This window comes from Salminus brasiliensis, chromosome 20, assembly GCF_030463535.1.
Source record: "Salminus brasiliensis chromosome 20, fSalBra1.hap2, whole genome shotgun sequence".
Taxonomy (NCBI): domain Eukaryota; kingdom Metazoa; phylum Chordata; class Actinopteri; order Characiformes; family Bryconidae; genus Salminus; species Salminus brasiliensis.
Genome location: NC_132897.1, coordinates 7,520,304 through 7,546,528, shown reverse-complemented (window position 1 = coordinate 7,546,528; position 26,225 = coordinate 7,520,304). Strand labels below are relative to the sequence as shown.

The window sequence follows — 26,225 nt, the reverse complement described above, 5'->3', positions numbered from 1 at the left end:
TGAATATATTCAATGATCAGTAGAGAGCACAGCGAGGCAGCGTCATGACGTCACTGCCCTACGTGGCTGGGGCGCTGATCCTCCGCAGGCAGGAGCGGGGCTGGACGGGACACCAGTAGCAGCAGCAGCAGCAGCAGCAGCAGAAGGAGGAGGAGGAGGAGCTGGAGAAGCAGGTTCACTGATGTGCGACTGAGCACCGCTGTGTCTGCGGACGTGCGGAGGGCTCTGTTTCAGAAAATCAGAGCTTTCTCGGTGTTCCCAGTCGTCTCGGGCCGGGGGGGGGATGCTGAGCCCCGGGTCCCGCACTCATCCACAGCGATCATAAGGGAGCTCTGCAGCCGCAGCATGCCTTCAGCACGAGGAGACGCGCAGAGAGGAGCGCGGAGCACACCGAGGGCCTCGCTCCTCACCCAGGCGCTCCTACTCACCACCATCGCTATCAGCTCTACTATGGCAGGTAAACGATGCTGTGGACGCTTAGCTTCCGCCGGAAAAAATAGTGCGCTGTGTTTACCTGAATCAGAGGCTCCTCGTGAATAAAATATGGCTGCAGGGTATGTGGTTATTGATTTATTTTATTTATGTGGAGTGGATGAACAGGTTGGAATCGAGTACACCCAAGATACTGTTAGTTTTTAGTGTATTTAGATGAATAATATTGGAAATTATGGTATTTCTAATGTGTATGATGTATGATAACATCCTACAGTAGGTCTAGAGTACTGCCTTATTGTAATCTGTTATATTTAGGTTGAAAATTGTGGTAAAACTACAGTAATAAGATTACTATAAAAATAATGAGTATTTTTCATTATGATAGCACACGCTGCTTTTGCCTTATTTGCAAAATCTGGCCTCCACCAGCACAACCATCATTTATCCCATAGCAAAAAAAATTAAGTGTGCTGTAGCATGGCAGGATGCTGAAAATCAAACCAACCAGCTTAGATCAGAGCTTTTCTATATTTTTGTCATTACAACAGATAAAATGGCTTATTCTAGGTTTTACATTTAAACATTTAATATTATTGACCCATAAATCATAATCAGGACCTTCTCAACAGTCTCAGCCGGCCAGTCCAGTGATGAGGCAAGTATGCACATTCGTTTACGGCCCCCCATGCAAACCTTGCTAACATTGAGCCCTAACCTCTTTAGCTTTATGACTGAAAGCCCTGTTAGTCTGCGTTACTAACCATTAGTCTAAGTGAGCCGTAATGAACGTACCAGGCTTTGTGAGTCTAAGATGCTGAGGCCAAGCAGGGCTAAGTGTACTGCCTGATCCATCTGGCCAGGGGAAAACAGATTAGCCATATGTGACGCAAGTGTAGGAGATGTGGACCCTCTGATCTGTCATCAGCGAAGGCCCATAGTGGCCAGTAAGGCTAATACACACACATTCAGGCAAGCTTGGCTTTAATAATTCATTTGATGAGTGTTCCTCTGGCCACACCGGTTCTCATCAAGTGTTCCTCAGTACTGGAACATGTAGCTTGAGACAGCTATTTAGCAACGAACAGCTACTTATAATGTCTTTTGAAGAAATGCTCATATAAGTCTCTTTATTCATAGAGCTACCGTCCAACGAACACTTGGACGAGCCTTGTTTAATATGATGGCCTTTTTCTGGCCTTAATGGTTTTAAGAAGGTGTCTCAGTCACAGCAGTGTTGTGTTTTGTAGCTTGTGGCAGCTGTTCAATGATTCATATCTAATCAATATGTATTGTGTGTACCCTTTTGCATATCCTGCAAGTGTCTTCTGGCCATTATAAGTGATAATACTGCATAATTAGAATAATAATTAATAAGTAATAATAGAATAATGAGTAAGTGTAAGGTAATAATTGGTATTAATGCCTTGCATGTGTGATTGCATGCAATTATGATAAAATTAGAAATTATATAAATGAAATTAAAGGAAACAAGGCATATATATATATATTATAACTGCCGAATAATCGCTAATAATTGAGAAGACCAAAAATCATGGACACGACCCATGAAAACATAAATAAGTATAAATAAGATTTTCAGGCTGTATTTTAATAAGAAAAACAGAGCCTAATGTAATGTGTCTAATAGGGCCTTTATTTACCACTTGTTATTAGCTAAGACAAATTTTATGTACTTTTAATAACTGTTTGCTAACAAATAGAGATTTAGCATGTACTGTATGCCTGAATGAAAATAGATGAAAATAGCAATGGTTAGCATTAGCCAACTTTAGCTTTAACCTACCACATTGGTACCACAATGTACCAACATATCTACATATCTATAGGGGGTGGGAATTTTCCTGATCTCCAAAATGTCAAAACTGCAAAAAAATAAAAAACCTTCTTAACTTTCAATGGAAGTGTAAAGTGTAAAAGTACTTCTCACTCCAATGTCATTTGGAGCATTTCTATTGGTCCATTTGTCATGAATTTGTAACACCAGGTAAAGAACATCTACCAGATCAAATAATTTCAACAAAAAAAACTAAAATTGATCCTTGCTGGTAGATGGTTTTAGATAGTGTAAGCTGGTTCTTGATGGCCGAGGTGGTTGAAAAGCTGGTCATCCAGGTAAAAAACCACTACCATATACTGGTAAGCCAGCTGGTTAAGTAGCTCTTGACCAACATAGTGTATGTTTCATTAAATTTCTGGTCAACCAGAAGGTCTTGCTAGTAATGCTGGTCAAGCTGTATAGTCATACTGGTGGTCTAGCTTGGTCAGGGTAATCGTGCTTGTAGACCAGTTCAACCATCAAACTCAAACAAAAATATACCCTATACTGGTCAAGAGCTAAACTGGTCAACCAGCTTGACCAGTTTGAGCAGGCCAGGCTGTTTTTTTTATTAACAGATATGTGAGATATGTTTTTGTGCAATAAGATGATATATGCAACTCATATTGTGCATAATCATAGTCTACTGTTGGGCTAATTTAGCAGTGTGAAATTCATTGGAAGGATGAATGTAAATAGACTCTGAGCAAAATTATATATAATTTTTCTGAAAATAAAACCTAGCTTAGAAATGAAACTTAATTTGAAGAAATCCATTAAAACAAAGGAGAACGTCAGTGCCCGGGGCATCTGTAGAGAGTTGCTACTTTCACCTCTTATCTACATGGAAACTGGCAGTCATGGAAATAAGAAAGTGAATCACTTAACACGTCCTCTGTGTCACCCAGGCATGTGAGTATTTAGATAGCAGTAGAACGACCACTGGGCAGTAGAACGACCCCCCCCCCCCAACTGCACCAGCCTACATCCAACACATTCAAGCCTATCGGCAATCGAACCTCAAACCCTTATGATACCACATATTACAAACAATCACATTACACCTCCCACCCTCCACCCTCCACACACACATGCATCCTACACCAGCCTGCACGAGCTTTTGTTTAATCAACTAATTCAATCTTGATGTCTTATCTCCGCTCCGTCCTGCTGCTGATACGGCTCTGCGAGCTCTGCAGTGTTTGTGTTTCCATGGCGCAGGTTCTCAGAGCCAGTGATTGCTACAATATGAGCGATGCTGTGTCTCGGCATGAGCCGCTCTCTTCTGTTGCCTAGCAGGAGGGCTGGTCTTTATTGGACCTTATTGTCTACAAAACAGAGCGTAGAGGAACGAAGCGTACTGTCAAGCAGGTTGTGTGTTGAGGGAAGTGCAGATGCGGTGAAGATCAATGTTCCTGCCTCTAGCTTCAGGTCCAGGTTGTGTTTTGTGATCTACACAATTCTCGTTGTGCAAAACCGTGTTGCTCAGCAAAAAATGGTGGTGGTAGAGTTGTACCAGCTACAGTGAAGGTAGTGTTAGGATGCTAGCATTGGAACCCCTTAGCCTCAATATCCCTCATTCATCGAGTGTCTTTATTCATCAGGGCTCTAGCACTACAATACCCAGCATGCATTGTGCATTGGGAATCCCTGCAGTGCTCATCCAGGCCTGACTGCTAGCCTAGCTATTGATCTGAAGGCTAATAAATACAACCAAGCTGGCATCTTCCTACCTCAGACATTAAACCAGACATCTTATTTCTTTCTTAAAGACACAGTTCAACTGAAACGTGGCTACAGATTGCAGCATAATGGGATGGGAAAGCTGTACTTTGCAGAAATCATTCATGGCTACTGACAATAATGTCACAGAAAATATAGCATATTTTGAAATATGTCGCACTTCAAATCAGAAGACAGATTTGAAAGATGGATTACTGGCATATCAAGCTGGCTTATCCAGGATTTTCCTTTTTTAAGAGAAAATGAGCTAAATTGAGAAATTTGTGTAGATAAGCAAGGTAGCCACCTTGCTAACACCTGCAGTACAGTTTTTGGTGGGTAGAACAAATGCCAAAATATAGTCTTTCAGTAATGTTTGCAGTAAATAATGTTATTGTCATTTTTAGATCATTTTATGCTATAAATATATTATCATATATTCATATATTATAATGTAATAACATCATAATGCTTCTACACTTTATAAAGAGCAATGAACTTTTGGTAATTAAGAATATTCAGGCATTGGAATTATATAATATATATAAATATAAAAATGTATCAATTTTAATAAATCCTAAATATACAAAAATAAATAAATAAATAAAACCACTGTTTTTAAGCAAAATCATGCCGTATCAGTGGGCACTCCTCGCTGGTCAATACCACTACATGTACACTACCAGTACATGTTCATAAATGTTTGTACATTTATCTATGTGTTGATTTGTTATATTTTATAAAGTAATGATTAAGTCAATCCTAATGCCTTACGTCTCTCCCACATGGTGAGGTATATGGTTTATTAATACAGCAATGGTATCGGATCAGTATCGGGTATCGACCGATATGCAAAGTTTATGTATCGTATCGGTATCGGAACTGAAAAAGCCGGATCGGTGCATCCCTAGTAATGGTACAGTGAGGAGGCAGGGGAACCGGTATGGTACAGGACAACTTGTTTAATTTTTACATATACTATACATGCATATGAATCCTGTGAAGTATGTAAGCATGAAAAGCAGGTCAGCTCCAGAATCGCTGGGTATGGGAGATTAAACCAAGCGGTACAATAACGCCTCACAGACGAATCCACTTTCATCAGCCATCACAGCCTAAGACGAAGAGCTTGAGCCACAGTGTGAGATGATTCACTCCGCAGAGGGTTGCAAGCCGAGAAGACTGTTCGCACCGCACAGAAAAGCTGTGAACCGAGTGATTAAGCAGGTTTAGGGTGAGAATTTGCACCACTTACATAACCATGGGGCGAAAACAGCACTGACAATACAGCTGCTTCTGGAGAAAGTTATGCAACCACCAGATCTTATTGATCATTGGGTTGGGGTGAGGAGGCAGAGGGTTTGACATTGATTCTGGAGAGGAGAGAGATGCAAGAGGAAGGAGAAAAGGGATAATTGAGGACGCTTCCAACTCATCGAAGGCTAAATAACAGCTAGGAGTCGTAGCCGCAGTGAGAAAGTGGCCCGGTTATTAATATGGGAGTCAAAATGAGCCCTGAGCGTTTGAGGAGTGTTGCTGTTTGTAGTTTGGTTGTGGAGGAAGTTATTGAAGTGGCAGTCTGATGGATTTTCACCCGTAGTCAAAATGTAGTTGGTAATCCAAGACATGCCTGCGTCTGAAGTTTGCCGGCTAATGTAGCTGACAACTAATAGAACTATAGTTAGCATCAAGTAAAGGTAAAGGTGCACGTATTTGTCACTGTACAGTGTGGACTGTACAGCGAAATGTGTCCTCCGCATTTAACCCATCTGGTAGTGAACACACACACATGTGTTAGGGGCAGTGAGTACACACACACACCCAGAGCGGTGGGCAGCCATCTCCAGCGCCCGGGGAGCAGAGAGGGTAAAGGGCCTTGCTCAAGGGCCCAACAGTGGCAGCTTGCCGAGCCCGGGAATCGAACCCACAACCCTGTTATCGATATCCCGGCGCTTTAACCGCTGAGCCACCGCTGCCCTAGCTAGCCTAATAGCTAATCCAGCTAAAGCTTTTATAAGTGTAAAGCAGTGTGATCTGTAACTTACTGAAACTTAAGATACATTACGCTAAGGTCAGCTAAGGTCAGGTATGCTGGTAGCTGGTGTTGGATGGTGTACATAGGCCTTTAGTGGTCAAGATGGTTGAAAAGCTGGGCAACTACTATGGGGCCTGGACCACGGTTCCCCTGCCTCCCCACTGCCACAAAATTGTAGTTCGTGCTTTGAGTTAACCTTAAAGGACATGCTTTCCACATGCATTTCTGCAAATTTGAGAGATACAGCATGAGGGTGGAGGTGGTAGATAGATATGTCTCGTGTTACAGCGTTGCACAGACTGCCATAGCTAGTGCAGCCCGGAGTAGACATGCTGAAGACGTTATTCTTCTTATTACACGTCAGTGAGGCATCCCAATGATTCTGAATCTGACATTTTGTGGTAAAAATGCTACTTAATGTTGCTTTCAGGTAACTTATGTGTTCAGCTGTAGCTCAGCTGAGGAGCTAACTGAGTGATTAGCATGCTAATGCATCCACAAACAGTATAAATACAAAAGTGAGCATAAATATGCCAGATAATGACATATCCTCTATAGTACATTGTGACAATATACTATATATATAATATATATCCTAAAAAAAAAAAAAAAAAAAAAAAAAAAAAAAAAAAAAATATATATATATATATATATATATATATATATATATATATATATATATATATAAACTGCTGTGTTTGGGTCTGGGAATGCTCCTTAGGAGCAACTTGGTGATTAGCATGCTGGCTAACTCGCCTACATAAACATTAACATCTCAGATGTTACAGATAATACAGTCTCCTGACTGACTGTTCATGTAGTCTTTCTTTTTTTATTAGTTTATATATAAGAAACACTGGCATTTCCTTTGTTTTGGGTGTTTCGAGCTGAGCGTCTCATTCAGTGTTGTGTCACAGTTATTGATTTGCAGAATTAAACTGTGCCATATCTTCTTCACTTTTTTTAATCTCATTACAAATTTCTTGCTGAAAAATCTTTCTCAAGACCAGTTTTTGCTGGTATCTGGTCTCTGATGGTTCTGGTGGTTTACGCTATACTGGTAAGCTATCCGATTCACCAGCTCTTGACCAGCACTGTGTGTGTTTCATTTGATTTTGCTTGATCACGCTAGGTCATGTTGGACAGCCAGCTTGGTGATGGTGGTTGGTGTGGCGCAACAGATAACACCACTACCTGCCACTAAGCTACCACACCATGTGGGAGGCTGGAGTTCGATTCCCAGTCTGGGTGACTGTGCTGCGCTACATCAATAAGAGTCCTGGGGCAAGACTCCTAACACTACACTGACCCACCTCTGTAATACGAGTCACCTTGTAAGTCGCTCTGGATAAGAGCGTCTGCTAAATGCCATAAAAATGTAAATGTAAAAATGATGCTGGTTCACCAGCTTGATCATGTTGGTCATGCATGTTGACCAGCTTGGTCATGCTGGTATTGCTGGTCATCCTGACAAAGCTAAACAACCAACATGGTCAAGACCCACCTCTTCAGAGAGTACTTGGACGAATAGAGTACTATGGTCGCCTTATTGTATTGTGTTTAGCAATGTCTAAGCTTAGAGTTATCTTTTGAATTATTAGTCTATTCTAACTAGCTAAGGCTTTTCTTGGGTAAATAGCAAAGCACTTTGTAAGTCCCTCTGGATAAGAGCGTCTGCTAAATGCCGGAAATGTAAATGTAAATGTAAATGTAAATGTAAAGCTTGATCTCAAGCTTGGTTGTTTAGCTTTGTCAAGTTGATCATGCTGGCAGACCAGCTAAACCATCAAACTAAAAAAGCAACACATCCTATACTAGTTAAGGGCTAAAGTGGTCAACCAGTTTAACCATCTTGACCAGCTCAGGTTGGCCAGGGTGTTTGTTTTTTTTCAGCAGGGTTGCGAGTCTTTACATCTTGAGTCACTTTGAGAGTCATTTGGGTGTGAATCGAGTCGCAAGTCACTCAGCAAGCTTCTTGAATCACTAACGGGTGAGAAAACATTTATTACTAAGCTACATTAGCCTCGTAGCACCAGATCAAAACGCAAAAAAGAAGCAAACTGCAGACGTCAAACCTGTCTTGACTGATTTACTGTATTTTGAGTCAGGGCAAAACCATGTCAGTTTAAATAAATAAATAAATATGTTTTTTTTGTTACGTTCTCAATGGAAAAGTCAATAATATCTCAAGTTAAATCTTTGCTGGGTGCTGTCTGGTGTCCTCCTAATCAACGAAACACCAAACTCTTAATTCTCTGGCGGCACAGAAACCCATCTGGCGTGTGGATTGAGGCCTGTTCTGAAACAGCAGTCTGAGAGGAGCCTGATTAAAAGTGGATGAGGTCGTGTGATTCTCTCAGTTTTGTGCTGAAGTGTGACGTGATGAGCCAAGTTTGCGTGTGCCCTGCCCGACACGTGTGCCCCTCTCCACTGCTGTGTGTGTTTGTGTGTGTGGGACTGTCCTCGTGCAGTGAGGTCAGCGCTAAGCTGCTGTAAAGGAGGGCGTGTCATTTTGTCTGAGCTAAGCTGGAGCGGCACGGACGGTCAGTAAAGCTCCCTGCACGGAAACAAAACTCCTCTGGGTGCTTACCTGCTTTTTACACGGCCTTTCTTCCTGTCCCTCTTATCTGTGTTTGTTTATAATGAAGTACGGCAAATTTGAATCATCCGGTAGTTATTATATTCCTTCTGTTTTTAAAGGGACAATATCTTATGTTTTTTGAGGTATTTTATATTTTTAGGTCCAGTTCTGAGGCTTATTTGGATTTTCTTCATTATAATACTTAATTTTTACATATTTCAGCCTTTTCTTTTCTGTTTATCCATTACAATGAAACAGACTGTTCTTGCTACTGTACCTTTAAAACTGAAATATGTAAATGACTGCTTTTCTGATTGGCTGAAATCAATGCGTTAGATTTTGTGACATCACAAACAAAGCTCAAAGGATGCGTACCCATGTGAGATACCATAGCAGCCACCTAACAACCACCTGGAATACCATAGCAACCGCCTGGAATACCATAGCAAACACATAAAGAAAAAACTCATCATAGGGACCATCTAGCAGCAGCCTAGCAACTGCCTGGATGTGGTAACCGTGTAGTCTGTGCAGCCATTCTGTTGCATTTCCATCAGGTAATTCATTCATATTGTTACGATAGAACAGCTTGTTTTAACAGTATAGGAGACCTTAACAGATGAAAGATGAAGGAATCTCAGTGTGAATGAAGAGTTTGTACACTAGCCTTGGTTTTCTCTGCCAGTGGTCCGCGGTGGTCTCAAGGCTGTTAGGCCTCCATTGATACGAGACAAAAACTCGGCAGACGCAGCATCTCACTGAAAAGGTTACAGCTGCCACTCATCTCATCCTCCATGCAAATAAACCATCTTGAACCACCACTCTTGCTCCCTCCCTTCCTCTCGTGCTCTCTCGTTAGCCCCTTCACTATTTTCTCTTTCTTTCTTTCTTTCTCTCTTTCGTTCTCTCTCTCTTTCTCTCTCTCATTATCCCCTTTTTTGCTATAGCTCTCTCTCTCTCGCTCTCTTTTTTGCTATAGCTCTTTCTCTCTTTCGCTCTCTCTCTGTCTCTCATCTTGTCTTTCTCTCTCTCTCTCTCTCTCTCGTTTGCTATAGCTCTTTCTCTCTCTCGCTCTCTTTTGCTATAGCTCTTACTCTCTTTCGCTCTCTCTCTGTCACTCATCTTGTCTTTCCCTCTCTCTCTCTCTCTCTCTCTCTCTTTTGCTATAGCTCTTTCTCTCTCTCTCTCTCTCTCTCTCTCTCTCTCTTTTGCTATAGCTCTTTCTCTCTTTCGCTCTCTCTGTCTCTCATCTTGTCTTTCTCTCTCTCTCTCTCTCTCTCTCTCTCTCTCTCTCTCTCTCTCTCTCTCTCTCTCATGATCCCCTTTTTTGCTATAGCTTCTCTCTCTCTCTCTCTCTCTCTCTCTCTCTCTCTCGCTCTCTCTCTCTCTCTCTCTCTCTTTTGCTATAGCTCTCTCTCTCTTTTGCTATAGCTCTTTCTCTCTCTCTCACTCTCTCTCTCTCTCTCTCTCTCTCTCTCTCTCTCTCTCTCTCTCTCTTTGCTATAGCTCTTACTCGCTTTCGCTCTCTCTCTCCTTTCTCTCGGTTTCTCTCTCTTATTGTCCTCATTTATGCTATGACCCCCCCTCTTTTTTTGTTACACACACATATGGTGAGGTAGGGATCAGGACTGTTGTGTGTTAGAAGTGTGTTACCGGTTGTCTTTCAAGTGATACGCTGGTATATGTTCAGCAAGGGGAGCTCAGTGCCCCTCACCAAGAATCAGCTGTAGGGTTTTCAGCATTTGGAATCAGCTCTTTAAATCAGTCTGTGGAAATTGCTTGCATGTCTTATCCCCCCCCCCCCCCTCTCTCCTCTTTATGTGAGCGATTATCAAACAGGGTCATCATCTTTCCCCATTATCAGTCATTCCGCTCATGTTGGAGGAAAGTGCTTTTCAGTGTTTTTCCTCGGTTATCTGTTCAAGTGAGAAGTGCTCTTGGCTTACTGCACTTTTTATTCTCACAGCTTTTGTATGCATTTATCAGCTTCTGTTCTAACAGGAATGTGACGTTCTAGCTCTAATAACTCACCCAGCCTTACAGGTGACAGTTTATTACAGCGAACAAAAAGGCTAATAAATAATAAAACACTATTAGAATAATGCAGTTCACCGTGGGACAGAGCGTATTCCTGACAGCTGGCCTGCTGAGCTCTCCCACAAGGTAAATAGGATTTCTGCTTGCCATTTTAAAAAAGTGATCCACGCTGTGTGTGTAAAATGGAATTGCGCACACAGAGAATGTCACAGTGGGCTCACCTGAAAATGCTCTTTCTCCCAGCCTGAACAACAGTGACCCAACGTGCAGCAAAAGATCTAATGTGTCCATTTTCAACTGCATCTATGTACATTCACAGCTGCTACAGAAAGATCAGTCAAGCTACAGTATAGGGTAAAGGTTATTCCACATAATATCTGCAGAATGACCGGGAAATATTAAAATGGGCATGAGAAAATCAAATATTGTTCAAATAATGTTATTATTTAAAATATATTTTATTATTTAATAATGTATTTGCTGAATTAATTAATAATGCAACCACTTGTAGTCATTTTTGGTTTCTACCAACAGGACTATTGTGTTACATAAAACCTCTGAAGATACATTACTCCTGAAGACCATTAGGAATGGTCCCACTTAGCTCTTCACAGTTTACTAGATCTAGAAATGAATCATGCGGGCCGTGTTCACCCCTGGCATAGACTGGCATAGAAGTTGCCTCTGCATTCTGTAGTTGGCATTATGTCCATAATAGGCACTAAACTTGGGATTGGGATTTTGGAAAATTGCCTTTATTGCATCCTGTGATAAACAACAGTGTTCCAAATCCAGTACGTTTTCCTGCTTACATTTCTCTCCCAAATATCTCCCAAATGTTGTCAACAACCCAGCGATACAGGAGTTACTGTTCAATATATTGCACTACTGTAACTATCATCACTTCCTGTTAGTAGAAAACAGAACTTAAGAAAAGTATATAGTCTATACCATAAGTAATAGTGTTAGTGCGTACTACAAAATTGGGACACAGCCCCCATGGAGTGATTAGGGGCCTTGCCCCTAAGCCTTGAATGAAAAGCATTAGGCATTGGGCTTATGTTTGTCTGCTCTGAAGGATCCTATCCTATTGGCGATGCTTTTCAGGAGAGATTATACAAGGTGGTCAGCAAAGGGTCCACCTTACGTGTCTGCAACTTAAATCTGGTGACTAAATACATTTGGATGTCCTAATCTCATGGAGAGCTTCGAGTCAGTTCCAGTGTGTTTACACATGCGAGCATGCCTCTTTACAGCAGTCTTATACACTCATACACCAGAATTCAGTCATTCAGTCATCAGTGTTAGGATGCCAGCTGCAGTCTCACAGATGTCAAAAAGGGTTTACCATATTTTTATCATATTTAAACAGCAGCTCTCCAAACCCCACATCGTCATATTTGGTTAAAACTGAGCTCACTGCTAAATTAGGATTCTGACAGGCTATTCACTTCTGCTCTGATTAACAAGATAAATGTGCTCGTGCCTCACAGAATACCAAGCGAATCCGGAAGCAGACGCTAATGTGAGTGGATGACGAGGCTGAAATAGCGAGAGTCTCCATTTTTCACCTTGATCGTTATTCCTCGTGACAGCTGTCGCCGCAGCCTTGCTATTTCAGGGTCCAGAAGTATTATTAGACGTTCTTCTTCCTATCCGTAGGCTGCATTCAGTCGAGTGAACTTTTACTCTCATTCTGCTGGAATTTGTAGGTTACACACACAAAGATTATTGGCTGCACATTTGCATGTTATTAGAGTAGACTGCAGCTAATTACGTATGCGAAGGGCACTTTACATAAGCGAATAGGGATTCATACACTAGCTCACATTTTTCAAGCACTCATTATTTGTCTCCCTGTACTGCAATGTGTTGTAGCCGATCATTTTATTAGGAAAAGAAATACACAATAAGGACACGTTTGTGGACACAGATGTACAGATGTGCAAATGTGCACACACACACACACACAGCTTGTCTAGTCTAGAAGGATTACCAATAGAAAAGGACTCTCTGGAGCAGATAAGCATGAAGCTATTAGTACCATGCCTGATGCCAGGTGTGGGCTAGAAAGGTATAAAGCCCCCAGCACTGAGCTGTGGAGCAGTGGAAGAACTGTGCTCCAATCCAATACTTTTTGTCGCTGAATACAATCAAATCCTTATAGCAATGCTCCAAAGTCAAGTAGAAATTTATCCCTGGGCAGTGGGCAGCTGCCTCAGCACCCAAGGCGCAATTGGGGGTTAGGTCCTTTGCTCAAAGGCCCCTCAGCCATGTAGAGCAACCTGTAGAGGAGTATTGCCAATAGAGCAGGTACACATGAACCTACCTATTGGCGACATGCCTGAGGACTGAGGGTAATATATTCTCTGGGGTTCAAACCACCGACCTTTTGATCCTTAGCCCGCTTCTAGACCTTCTGGTCATTAGCCACAGTATTGATTCCAGCATGGGATCAGTTGCACTGATCATTTTTTGTCATTAGATGGTGTTTTGGACCCTTGTAATGAAATGAGACATAAAACCACCACCTTTTTTTCCTTTTTGTTGCATCTTAGCAGCACCCCGCAGTCAGGATACGGACAGGATACTGATGTAAATGAGAGTAAAGAGTAATAAAACCCAGTCTCTTCCTCTTTAAATCAATTTCATTTCAGACAGATAACAACAAAGGCAGCATCTTTGGGCTCAGTCACAGGTGGGCAAATCAAATGGAACAGTAAACAGTCGACTCTATTATGTCCTTCTGTTCTGATAATGGTAAATATTTGCTGAAAGTGAATGTTGTGCAGCTACTGGCAATATACCACCTCTAATTTCTGATTAGTAAGAACAGATGAGGTCATTCATGTGCTTTATTCAGTGCTGGATGACTGTGTTTGTCTTCCTTCTTTTGGGGACGCACTTTGACATTTCACGTTCAGCTAAAGTGAACTCCCTGAAGAAAACATGTGAGGCCATGTCAGAGTTCACCTCAGATCTTCCGTTAGCTTGAAAACAGCAAGTTTGTGAAGAGTTATGACCCCAAAAAATACATTCACCAGATTTATGATATTAAGGATTTTTTAATATTATTAATGAACTATTGTCAGTTAGAATTAACAGTAAATTATTTTCTATTTATTATGAATGATTTACTATCCAATATGAATTATTCAGTATATACTAGGACATATTCAGTAACTTATATTTATTTATAAGTTTATTTATAGGTATTCAGTATCTACTTTGAATTATTCTGTATCCACTATGAATTATTCATTATTCCGTATGCACTATGAAATATGCTTCTGACTTATTCAGTACCTACTATCAATTATTTAATATCCGCTTTGAAGTATTTAGTATTCATTATGAATTATTCATTATGCACAATGTATTATGCAGTATCTAATATAAATTAAGTTGAATGAATTATTCCGTATCCACTATGAACTATTCAGCATCCACCATTACTTATTCAGTATCCACTAGCAATTATTTAGAATCCACTGTGAGTTATTCAGCATCCACTATGTATTATTCAGTATCCACTGTGTATTATTCAGTATCCACTGTGTATTATTCAGTATTCACTATGTATTATTCAGAATGCAATATGAACTCTTCAGCATCAATCATTACTTATTCAGTATCTACTAGCAATTATTTAGAATCCACTTTTGAGTTATTCAGCATCCACTATGTATTATTCAATGTCCACTGTGTATTATTCAGCATCCACTATGTATTATTCAGTATCCACTGTGTATTATTCAGTATCTGCTATGTATTATTCAGTATCCACTATGTATTATTCAGTATCCACTGTGTATTATTCAGTGTCCACTATGTATTATTCAGTATCCACTGTGTTATTCAGCATCCACTATGTGTTATTCAGTGTCCACTGTGTATTATTCAGTATCCACTGTGTTATTCAGCATCCACTATGTGTTATTCAGTGTCCACTGTGTATTATTCAGTATCCACTGTGTTATTCAGCATCCACTATGTGTTATTCAGTGTCCACTGTGTATTATTCAGTATCCACTGTGTATTATTCAGCATCCACTATGTATTATTCAGCATCCACTATGTATTATTCAGTGTCCACTGTGTATTATTCAGTATCCACTATGTATTATTCAGTATCCACTTTGAATTATGAAGTAATGAACTACTACTATGATGTATTAAGTACCTACTAAGAATTAGTCAGTAACTACTGTGACATATTCAGTATCCACTATGATTTACTTAGTACCTACCATGAATTATTCAGTGTCCACTATGAATTGGCCCACATGTAGGCCTGCAGTGCTTTACTAACTGACTGCCAGTTGTCTATAACTATAATTTGACAGGCTTGGAGCCTCAATCCTAAAATGTCTTCATATCAATAGCAAAAATCTCAAATCATCTTAAAATTATAAGATAAGGATCTGAGCTATCCAATTTCTATTTAGCTCTTACCATTTAAATTTTCACCATTTCCAACATGTTATCCTGTGATCAGTTAGGGTTGGATGCATTGTATATGCTTTAGCTATTGTATATACAGTGTCTTGCAGTTCTGAGGCGCTCATTTATTACAGTATAACACAAGCTATTACACAGTAGTGCTTTATTAGTAGGATTTCTGCTGATACTGATCCTCAAGACCTCAATATTGGCCCGTATTAGCCAGGCTCTTCTACATACCACCACATCATCGTATGATGGCACACGAGTCAGTCACTGCTCCATTCTCGGTGGGGGTGGTATAATGTTGAAAGTAGGTCTGAGAGAAGACCTCCATTGGGGTCTCATTCGTCTCCCCTCAGTCAAAGATGAACGGGTTGCTAGGCGACTGCTAATTGAGGGGAATGCGAGTAGGTTCCCATGGGCAGAATAGAGGAGAGTGAAGGAGCGGTGGAACTGGAGGAGAAAAGACGAGAAAGAGGATGGACACTTCGTCCTGCCTGATGTTCTCGGCTCCTCTACCTGTTCTCCTGTTCCTCGCAAACTGTCAGGCACAGCGCTGGAGTGAGATCACATCTCAGCTCAAAAGCATGGCATGCCTCGCATCACTGCTCCACTAAATGAGCCTTTGTTATTCTGCGGCAGCGAACACCAAAGGTAGTGTATTAATAGAAGGCGGAGGAAGTGTGCAGCCTAGAAATGGCTCATGACATCTGATAGCCAAGTGAAATTCCAGGGGCGAGGAGGAGGGCAGCGATGACAGCGGGTAGCTAAATCTTCTGTTTACAGTTATTTTCAGCAGTGTATTATGGACAAAATGGACAAAAGTATTGGGACACCTGCTCGTTCATTGCTTCTTCTGAAATCGAGGGTATTAAAAAGTTTGTCATGGAGTTTATCCAGCTTTTGTCGGGACTAACTGTCTTTCCACTACATTTGGGCCACTGCTGTGAAGATTTGATTGCATTCAGCGACAATAGTGTTAGTAAGGTCAGGATGTCAGATGATTACCAACCAACCTCATTCCCAACTCTCCAACTCATTGGATGAAGCCTCACCATCATTCCAGAGATCACAGCTCAATGCTAGGGGCTTTATACCCCTCTAGCCCAAGCCTGGCATTAGGCTTGGTGCCAAAAGCTTCATGCTTATCCATCATTCCAAATATTCCTTGTTTCTCTGTAATCCTTGAATTAAGCATAAAGACTTTTGATCACACCTAAACACCTTCTGATGGAACTGTAGATTATCCTATAATATCCAGGTCATAAGCAGGTCATCATATTTCTTCCTCCTCTTTCCACCACCTCCATCTATCATCAGGTGAAAACACCAGCCATCGCCTCCATGCCTGGCTATATGTGCAAGCTTCACTAATTATGGCCCTAACAGTTTATACTCCTGGTATAAACGTTTTCCGGATGTTTCGTACATATTCATATTCATATATTCCTGTTTCTGTGTCTCCTGTGTCTCCCCCTCTTTCAGTTCTTTTACCCCCTCTTCCAGTGTGGGTGCCGGAGGTGTTGCAGGAGGCAAGTAGGCCTCCACGATTGACTGTAGACTCGCATCCAGGTCTGACTCTATGTTTGTTTGGGAACATCTGCTTTTTTACAGCTGCTGTGTTTCAGAAAGATACAGAGACATTGAAAATGAAATGTTATGGTTAAACTGTTTAAACCATTTAAACCATTGACAGAGCTGACGTTTCCCACATTCTGTGCCTTAACCTCATTTTCTAATCTTACACTAGATTCCACACAGCTTGGAGCAATTTTAAGGATTTACAGCACATTATCGTTTATTAATAATTAATTGGGAGATTCACTCTAATTCTAATCACAACAACAAATCTGACAAATAATTAATAGACTTGAATTATTCTCTTTTTATAACATTTTATAGTCAAATGACCCACTTTTATGCTCAGAGGAAGCGTGAGCTCTAGCGACAAAGAAAAGAGGGGGACTGACAAAGGATTTGTGTCAGAGTTGACTCCCAACTGAGAGTCGAGTCTTCAAATCCAACCTTAACCCACACCTTAATCTACACCCACACCTAATCCGAACCTAACCTTAACCCACACCTTAACCTACACCCACACCTAATCCGAACCTAACCTTAACCCACACCTTAATCTACACCCACACCTAATCCGAACCTAACCTTAACCCACACCTTAATCTACACCCACACCTAATCCGAACCTAACCTTAACCCACACCTTAATCTACACCCACACCTAATCCGAACCTAACCTTAACCCACACCTTAATCTACACCCACACCTAATCCCAACCTAACCTTAACCCACACCTTAACCTACACCCACACCTAATCCGAACCTAACCTTAACCCACACCTTAATCTACACCCACACCTAATCCGAACCTAACCTTAACCCACACCTTAATCTACACCTACACCTAATCCGAACCTAACCTTAACCCACACCTTAATCTACACCTACACCTACACCTAATCCGAACCTAACCTTAACCCACACCTTAATCTACACCCACACCTAATCCGAACCTAACCTTAACCCACACCTTAATCTACACCCACACCTAATCCGAACCTAACCTTAACCCACACCTTAATCTACACCCACACCTAATCCGAACCTAACCTTAACCCACACCTTAATCTACACCCACACCTAATCCGAACCTAACCTTAACCCACACCTTAATCTACACCCACACCTAATCCCAACCTAACCTTAACCCACACCTTAACCTACACCCACACCTAATCCGAACCTAACCTTAACCCACACCTTAATCTACACCCACACCTAATCCGAACCTAACCTTAACCCACACCTTAATCTACACCTACACCTAATCCGAACCTAACCTTAACCCACACCTTAATCTACACCTACACCTACACCTAATCCGAACCTAACCTTAACCCACACCTTAATCTACACCCACACCTAATCCGAACCTAACCTTAACCCACACCTTAATCTACACCCACACCTAATCCGAACCTAATCTTAACCCACACCTAATCCGAACCTAACCTTAACCCACACCTTAATCTACACCCACACCTAATCCGAACCTAACCTTAACCCACACCTTAATCTACACCCACACCTAATCCGAACCTAACCTTAACCCACACCTTAACCTACACCTACACCTAATCCGAACCTAACCTTAACCCACACCTTAATCTACACCCACACCTAATCCGAACCTAACCTTAACCCACACCTTAATCTACACCCACACCTAATCCGAACCTAACCTTAACCCACACCTTAATCTACACCCACACCTAATCCGAACCTAACCTTAACCCACACCTTAATCTACACCTACACCTAATCCGAACCTAACCTTAACCCACACCTTAATCTACACCCACACCTAATCCGAACCTAACCTTAACCCACACCTTAATCTACACCTACACCTAATCCGAACCTAACCTTAACCCACACCTTAATCTACACCCACACCTAATCCGAACCTAACCTTAACCCACACCTTAATCTACACCCACACCTATTCTGAACCTAACCTTAACCCACACCTTAATTTACACCCACACCTAATCCGAACCTAACCTTAACCCACACCTTAATCTACACCCACACCTATTCTGAACCTAACCTTAACCCACACCTTAATTTACACCCACACCTAATCCGAACCTAACCTTAACCCACACCTTAATCTACACCTACACCTAATCCAAACCTAACCTTAACCCACACCTTAATCTACACCCACACCTAATCCGAACCTAACCTTAACCCACACCTTAATCTACACCTACACCTAATCCGAACCTAACCTTAACCCACACCTTAACCTACACCTACACCTAATCCGAACCTAATCTTAACCCACACCTAATCCGAACCTAACCTTAACCCACACCTAAATCTACACCCACACTTAATCTTAACCCACACCTACCCTTAACCCACACCTTAATCTACACCCACACCTAAACTTAACCCACACCTAAATCTACACCCACACCTAATCTTAACCCACACCTTAATCTACACCCACACCTAAACTTAACCCACACCTAAATCTACACCCACACCTAATCTTAACCCACACCTACCCTTAACCCACACCTAATCTTAACCCACACCTTAATCTACACTCACACCTAATCTTAACCCATACCTTAATCTACACCCACACCTAATCTTAACCTACACCTAACCTTAGCCCACACCTTAATCTACACCCACACCTAATCTGAACCTAACCTTAACCTGCTAATGGCTATTGTCAGATATTTACCTGCATTCATATCATACATCTCTGCTTGCTTTATTAGAAAGCTGTAGCCCATGGCTTTTTTAATATTAGAAGCAGGCTTGCTGGATGGCCTTGGATAATGTGCTTGCTGTGTTTCTTTCTCTTAGCCAAGTTAGCAAGTCCGGGTCACCTTGAGCTTGAGCTGAACCAGGGCCAGATACACACACACACACACACACACACACACACACACTCAACTCCAACCAAACCACTCTGGCCTGGGCCAAGAGAGCTGGGCACACAGGGCGATATGAACCATGATGACACTTGAGAGTGTGTATGTGTGTGTGTGTGGGGGGGGGGGTATACTTGTATATCTGGTATTAGGCTCAGTAGCTGCAACCTCTAGTCACGTGACCTGCTCTATGAACTATTTAAAAAGGATTGGATGGAGGACCATTATTCCAGAGAACACAGCTCCACAGCTCAATGCTGGGGGCATTATACTCCTCCAACCCACACCTGGTGTTAATAGGTTCATGTTTATCTGCTGCAGAGAGTCATATTCAATAGACAGGACTTATCTACAGGGACTAGACAAGGTGTGTATGTCTGTGCATTTGCACATCTGTGTCAGCAATGAGTGCAACTTAATTAGTCCCACTGCGGGACTAATAAAGGACTATCTTATCTTATCTTATCTTATCTAGAAGGGGTACCCACAAACATTCGGCCAAGCCTTCATATGAAGCAATGCTGTCGTTCTCACATACAGAACACAGATGCACTCTGGGGTTCTTTGAGCGGTGGCATAGAAGAACCACTTTTGGTCCATTAGGAACCATGTTTGTAGAGATGTGTGAAAAACTTAAATGTAACCTTAAATGTCTTAAGAACCTTCATTTGATGTGCAGGTTCTTCACACTCAGAGAGCTCTATTACAAACATAGAACCAGAAGTGGTTCTTCAATGGCTTCGCTCAAAGAACTATTTGAAGCACCTTTATTTTTAAGAGTCTACACTGTATCATAAGATGGCTTCCTATCTCTAGATGTGTGTGTGTGTGTGTGTGTGTCTGCAGTGGAAGATAGTGTACTGGTCTTTGCTAATGAGATCATGCCGTCCGTATGCCAACCAGCTAAGGATCTGACAGAGTGTAGGGCTGCTGCAGGGCTGCACAGATTGATTATATTTAACTGATAACTGATTATGTTGTCTTGTATTGCAAGTAATGAGCCCTTGCTGGAAAAAAATACTTATTTAGAACTGTGCATTTGACTCACATCTCGCAGTGTAAAGGACTGTGATTGGTTAGAGGGCTCATTTGCATATTGCAGTCCACATTCCACAATGTACGATATTATCGGAAAGGCCAATATCATGTTTGCGAAGTGCAGGCCATGCTCACTGTGAGCTGAGGGCTGGAGTTCTGGGTGCTTTAGCTCAGGAGATTTGAGGCCAGACTTCCTCTCCCACACCTTGAGACAGAGTATTCGTGTTTCGAGTTTTCGTCACAAGAAGATTGGTCTTTTACCACGAAGTTTGGACGTGGTCCTTCTCCTAACGTACGATTAACAAATGCTAAACCGTGCAGCTCTAGTCTAGTGTGTGTAGTGAGTGAAGTTTGCACTTTCAGTGCAGTCCCTATGCTTCCAGCATTTAGGAGGAACAGCACTGCGTGAGCGTGCGAGTGTGTTAATGGCATGGCTGATGCCCCCGTAACTGCTGTTCAGGCATGTAGCAGTAGGCTTTGCTATTTTTGCAGCACGATAACTTTATGTAGTGTGTGTGTGTGTGTGTGGGGGGGGGGGGGTATATCTGGTATTAGGCTCAGTAGCTGCAACCTCTAGTCACGTGACCTGCTCTATGAACTATTTAAAAAGGATTGGATGGAGGACCATTATTCCAGAGAACACAGCTCCACAGCTCAATGCTGGGGGGCATTATACTCCTCCAACCCACACCTGGTGTCAATAGGTTCATGTTTATCTGCTCCAGAGAGTCATATTCAATAGACAGGACTTATCTACAGGGACTAGACAAGGTGTGTATGTCTGTGCATTTGCACATATGTGTCAGCAATGAGTGCAACTTAATGGTGCATTCATTAGAAGGGGTACCCACAAACATACTTTCATAATTGGTAAAGAAGCCTTTTTATCAAGGTTCAACACAACAAACAAAGGTACAATATGCTTCCTCATAGAAAGAGAGTGGTTCTTCTACGGAATCGCTCAAATCACCCTTCGCAGACATGACCTGGAGATTCCCCATTAACTCTAGGCTTTTCTTTCCTGTCTGCTTCGCTTGATCTTGCCTGATCTGTAGCTCTTGGCCTCAGTAAATATACTGGTAGAGCTGACTAGCTCATGGATCCACATGGCTTCCAGATCAGGCCAAATCTAGGAAATATATATCTTTATCCTTACAGATATATATGGCCATTGTGTTACATCTCTACAGTTTTATTTCTAGAATTTTTTTCAATGTAATTTTAATTAATGAATTATGGAGTATTTTAAGGCTTATGATTTCAAAGTATTACATTCTGTATTATTAAAACATTAACTCTGTTAATCTTCAATACCACAAACACCACTGATGCTACCTCTGCCTAGCTGTAGGTAGGCCGAGCTTGGGAAATGTACATATTGTACATTTTAGTAGGCGCTGTGCTGTTTGAACTGGCTTGAACTGACTTCTAGCAGTGTATGAGTGGGCATAATATGTGATTCATGGTGTTTTGTAAAAGGGTTCCTCATTATCATGCTTGTATAATCTAAAATATGGAAATATGTTGTCGCTGTCGTGTCAAAATCATTTTTTTCTGCTTTTTTTAACACCATTTGAAAACGCCAGCTGCCTGGTGTGAACATTTTATAATAATTATGTAATAAGTCTTATTACATAGGGTGATCATATACACAGCAGGCACAGAAAGACGCTGGACTCTAACGTTGTACAGACCTTCAGTATTGGTTGAAAATGGAAATCACATATTGTCAAAAAACAACACTGGGTTGACGTCAAGCTCTAACGTTTGGCAGACGTTAAGTTTTAGTTATTTAACACCATGACTTAAAACTATCAGTGTCTAACAGTGTCAGAATGTCACATTGTGTGGACGTTAAAATTTGTACATCTAGCGAACGTTTGCGTTTTGGTCATCATACCTCAGTATGTTGGCATGTAACATTTGGAAGACGTTGGATTTTAGTTACTTAACATCACAACATAACTTTCACACATAAGTATCAACGTAAGCTGTATTCTATATTCTACGTCAGATTTTATTTTATATGTAGGACTCTCTGGAACCTAATGCCAGGTGTGGGCTAGAGAGGTATAAGGCCCCCCGGCATGACAAGGTGTCCCAAAACTTTTGTCCATATAGTTTACAGGGTTTGTGAGTAACAGTGACAGTATAGTCCAGCTGATTGTACTCTACTAGACTACTTGGCCTGTAAGATGGTAATAAAGAAGACAACAGCCAAGTCTGCTGTGTCTCTTTACCCCAATAACCGCATAAACCGTTGTACATTAAGGGAGTCCATGCTTTTGATACCAGCGTCTTTTCTTCCCTGCTTTAAGCCAGTTTGTCCCAAAGACACCCTCCTCTCCGCCCCTTCAGTCAGATGCTGCACCCTGGTGACTCACACCTGATGATGTCACACGCTCTGAGTTGCCATGGCAGTCGTTATGGCAACTGCAGCCAAGGTTTCAGAAGCTGCAAGCCATTTACAGGTGCAAGTCAAGGGTTAATATTGATAACTTAACTAATGCTAATTATTTGTTTCCCTCCGGTGCTTACCCACCAACAGAATCACTGCTAGGCAGAGCCGCCATTCCTAGCTCCTCCAAGCATTTCTTTATAGCAACAGGCTGATCATCCTCACAGTCTCTGGTTAAAAAAGGATGCTGTAGGAAATATGTTCCAAAATGTTTTGGGAATATGTACCAAAATGTACTGCTTAGTTCATACTGTCCCATTAATGGACTGAAGCTGTAAAAAAAAAACATTGGCCTTGCTGTCTGGGGGGGGTCGGGGGGTTGGGTGGAGTTGATGGCACATCCTCCCTTGGCCAGCACAGGCGTCTGTTAGCTGCTTAATGGGAGGTGGGGAGCCATTCTTTCCTCCAAGCACGCTGGCTACCTAGCAATGCTGGTGATGCTGGAGTTTGGGTAATTAGCCTTCCTGCACCATGACCAGCATTGCACAGATTTAGAATATAATATATTAATTTATATATTATTATGTACTGCTGATTTGTCCTATTTACTGTAAGTTGTAAATGCACAGTACTAAAAATAGCCTGTTTAATTATTTAAGACATTAAGAGAGTTTGTAAAATGGTAATGTAATCAATTTAATTATTTTTATTGTCATATATTATATATTTTTTGGTCCATAAACCCACACAAACGTCACACATGGATAAAGGAACATGTAAGAGCCCCTTTGAAACTGGCAGGTGCAAGTCAAGGGTTGATATTGTTAGCTTAGCTGATGCTAATTATTTGTATCTCTCCGCTGTCTCCGCGCCAGCGCTTGCCAGGCCACCTGGTCGCGTGACCTTTTTTCGCACCTCCAAGCTCCACAGCATAAGCTGCATCTTGACAGGCCTCTGTTAGACTTCTGCTCTGCGCAGACGTGTAAGAAATGCATTAGCGCGCAGCATCCAGTGCGTGAGGAGCGAGCTCACCAGCTGGCGGTGGTCATACCTCTTCCACCCACCTTCCCAGCGTGGAGCCACCAGCGAGCCACTAGCTAGCCGCTTGGTGTTGGTGTGTTGCGGCGTGATATTTCATCTCAGGTTGTTTTTTCGCACCAGCCTGCTGTCTTATCTGCGCTCCCACCTGCTGACCCACATCTCTGACCAGCGCAAAAGCGGCATCACTGCTCCCTTCCCATAGATCACTCCTGACAGCCAGGGGCAGCCTCCTCGCCAAAACAACAGCGGCAGTGGCAGCAGCGAGCCATAGCTGCGGGGAGTTAGTGGCACAGAGTGACTTGTGTGACCTTTAGAAAGATGTTATGGGAAGGGAGAGTCTAGTGGCAGTGAGGTAATGACCCTGGCTTACAGTCCGATAATAATGACTTAATAATGCCCAGCGCACCTAGTTCTGTTTGAGGACATTGCTTGGCTTATTGTCAGTGGATTATTATTATTATTATTATTATTATATGTTAGTTATCAATTTGTATAACACCACACTCTAATTTTAGCTTTCTGCCCTTTCAACAGAAGTCACTCAGTCTGGGTCATTCTTGTCCAGGCGTCCAAAGCATCCAAGGGGCTTTCAGTCTTAATTCAGCTTCTTGATTCAGAGCAGTTTAGCATTGGTAACATTTATTGAGTGATGGATTTGTGCAGTGTTCACTTAGTTTGTCACTCTGTGAGCAAACTGAACACTGTATTGGATGAAGCCATAAATGTAGATTCATCTGCAGTACCGCCCTCTGTAATACCATATACCGCAGTAATATTCTGAGATGATATGATGGTATGAAAAAAGAGGATACTACTTAATCCTAGTCTGTGCTACAAAGAAGGATTTCTCTTCTATGCTATACTGCATGACTACAAACATCATAAAGAACAATCATTGAGGTAAAGAATCATTGAAGTAAAGCCCTAGAAGGGCCTGTAGGGGTCCACTTCCATCAGAAACGAGGCCCTAATAGGCCCAAGTGCTGTTTATGATCGTAAATGACCATGGCAAAGTGGTAGAAAGTGTTCTACCGTAGTGAAATAGGAAATCTTAGGTTAGGTTAGGTTAGGTTAAACTAAGCTCGAAGTTTCCTGGCTACGCTTTCTGCAACAGGTCCCTGTTCTGCTGCTGCTACGATTAGTCTTGTGAGCAGCCATGTGATTATCTGTGAACCAGTGACATTTGAGCTCCGCGCGGCAAAACAAACACGAACATGTCTATTTAAAATGTGGTAAAAACTGTGAATGGTAAACAGTGTGTATTACTTTAATTACTGTGCTCCAGCACTCACTGCCTACTCCTCACTGCTGTTTTTGCGTCTCCATCTGCAAAGAAAATGTGTTGGGTCCAAAACGTGACCCTACTTTAATTAAACTACTTTAATATATACTACTTATACTATACTATATATATATATATATATATATATATATACTATAGTATATAGTTCTTGTTACAGTCGTACAGTATACTATATATACTATATTCTACTTTAATATATACAGACCCTATATATAGACCCTACTTTAATATATATATATAAGTTTGTCTGTTATTTGCCTTTCAAAAATATAATTATACATCATCTGTCAATCAAATTTATCTGTTTCTTTTGTCCACTGCTATCGAGCTAAATTGCTGCATCATGGTTTTGCTCCCCAGGGCTTTGTAGCTTATTTTCCAGGTCATGGTGACTCAAGTTGGAGCACATTTACTGTAAAAGGAGCCTACAGAAATAGTAGAGCGCCCACCTCCTGCTGTATTAGTGTGGTTTCCTGGAACACCATACGTTGAAGGAGCTGTAAAAATGCATTGCATCATGTCGTTCATAGGCCTAAAGCTGCTCAATCAGCTCGATTGATTTCTCCCGTCTGCTGTAATTGCATAATAAATAGACCATATAATGCACACTTACGCTGTCTGACCCATTATTCTTTGAGTCATCATTTTCTCATAATGTTTGCTTGACTGACAGGCAGCTAAATGCTCTGTGTGTTTGTGTGTTTTTCAGCCATAGGCCAGTGCCCCCGCAGTCTGGACTGCGCCCGAGAAGGCCGTCACTTCTGCCAGCCCGGTTCATCCCACTGCGGCCCTTGCCTGGCTCCGCTCGTGGAGAACAAGAAAGGGAAGTGTGTGGTCAGGAGACGGAACCACTTCAGTAAGTATCCTCCGCCATCTGAA

The 26,225-nt window shown here is 41.7% G+C and overlaps 1 protein-coding gene across 1 annotated transcript in view; it reads left to right on the top strand.

Moving 5' to 3' along the window:
• Positions 1–84: 84 nt before the first annotated feature.
• Positions 85–26,225, top strand: part of npdc1b (neural proliferation, differentiation and control, 1b) — a 43,998-nt gene continuing 17,857 nt past the window's right edge. The window contains exons 1-2 of the mRNA XM_072665102.1: positions 85–457; positions 26,056–26,202. Of these exons, the coding sequence (XP_072521203.1) occupies positions 346–457; positions 26,056–26,202 (259 nt within the window). The 5' untranslated portion in view covers positions 85–345. The remainder of the gene's footprint in view (positions 458–26,055; positions 26,203–26,225) is intronic.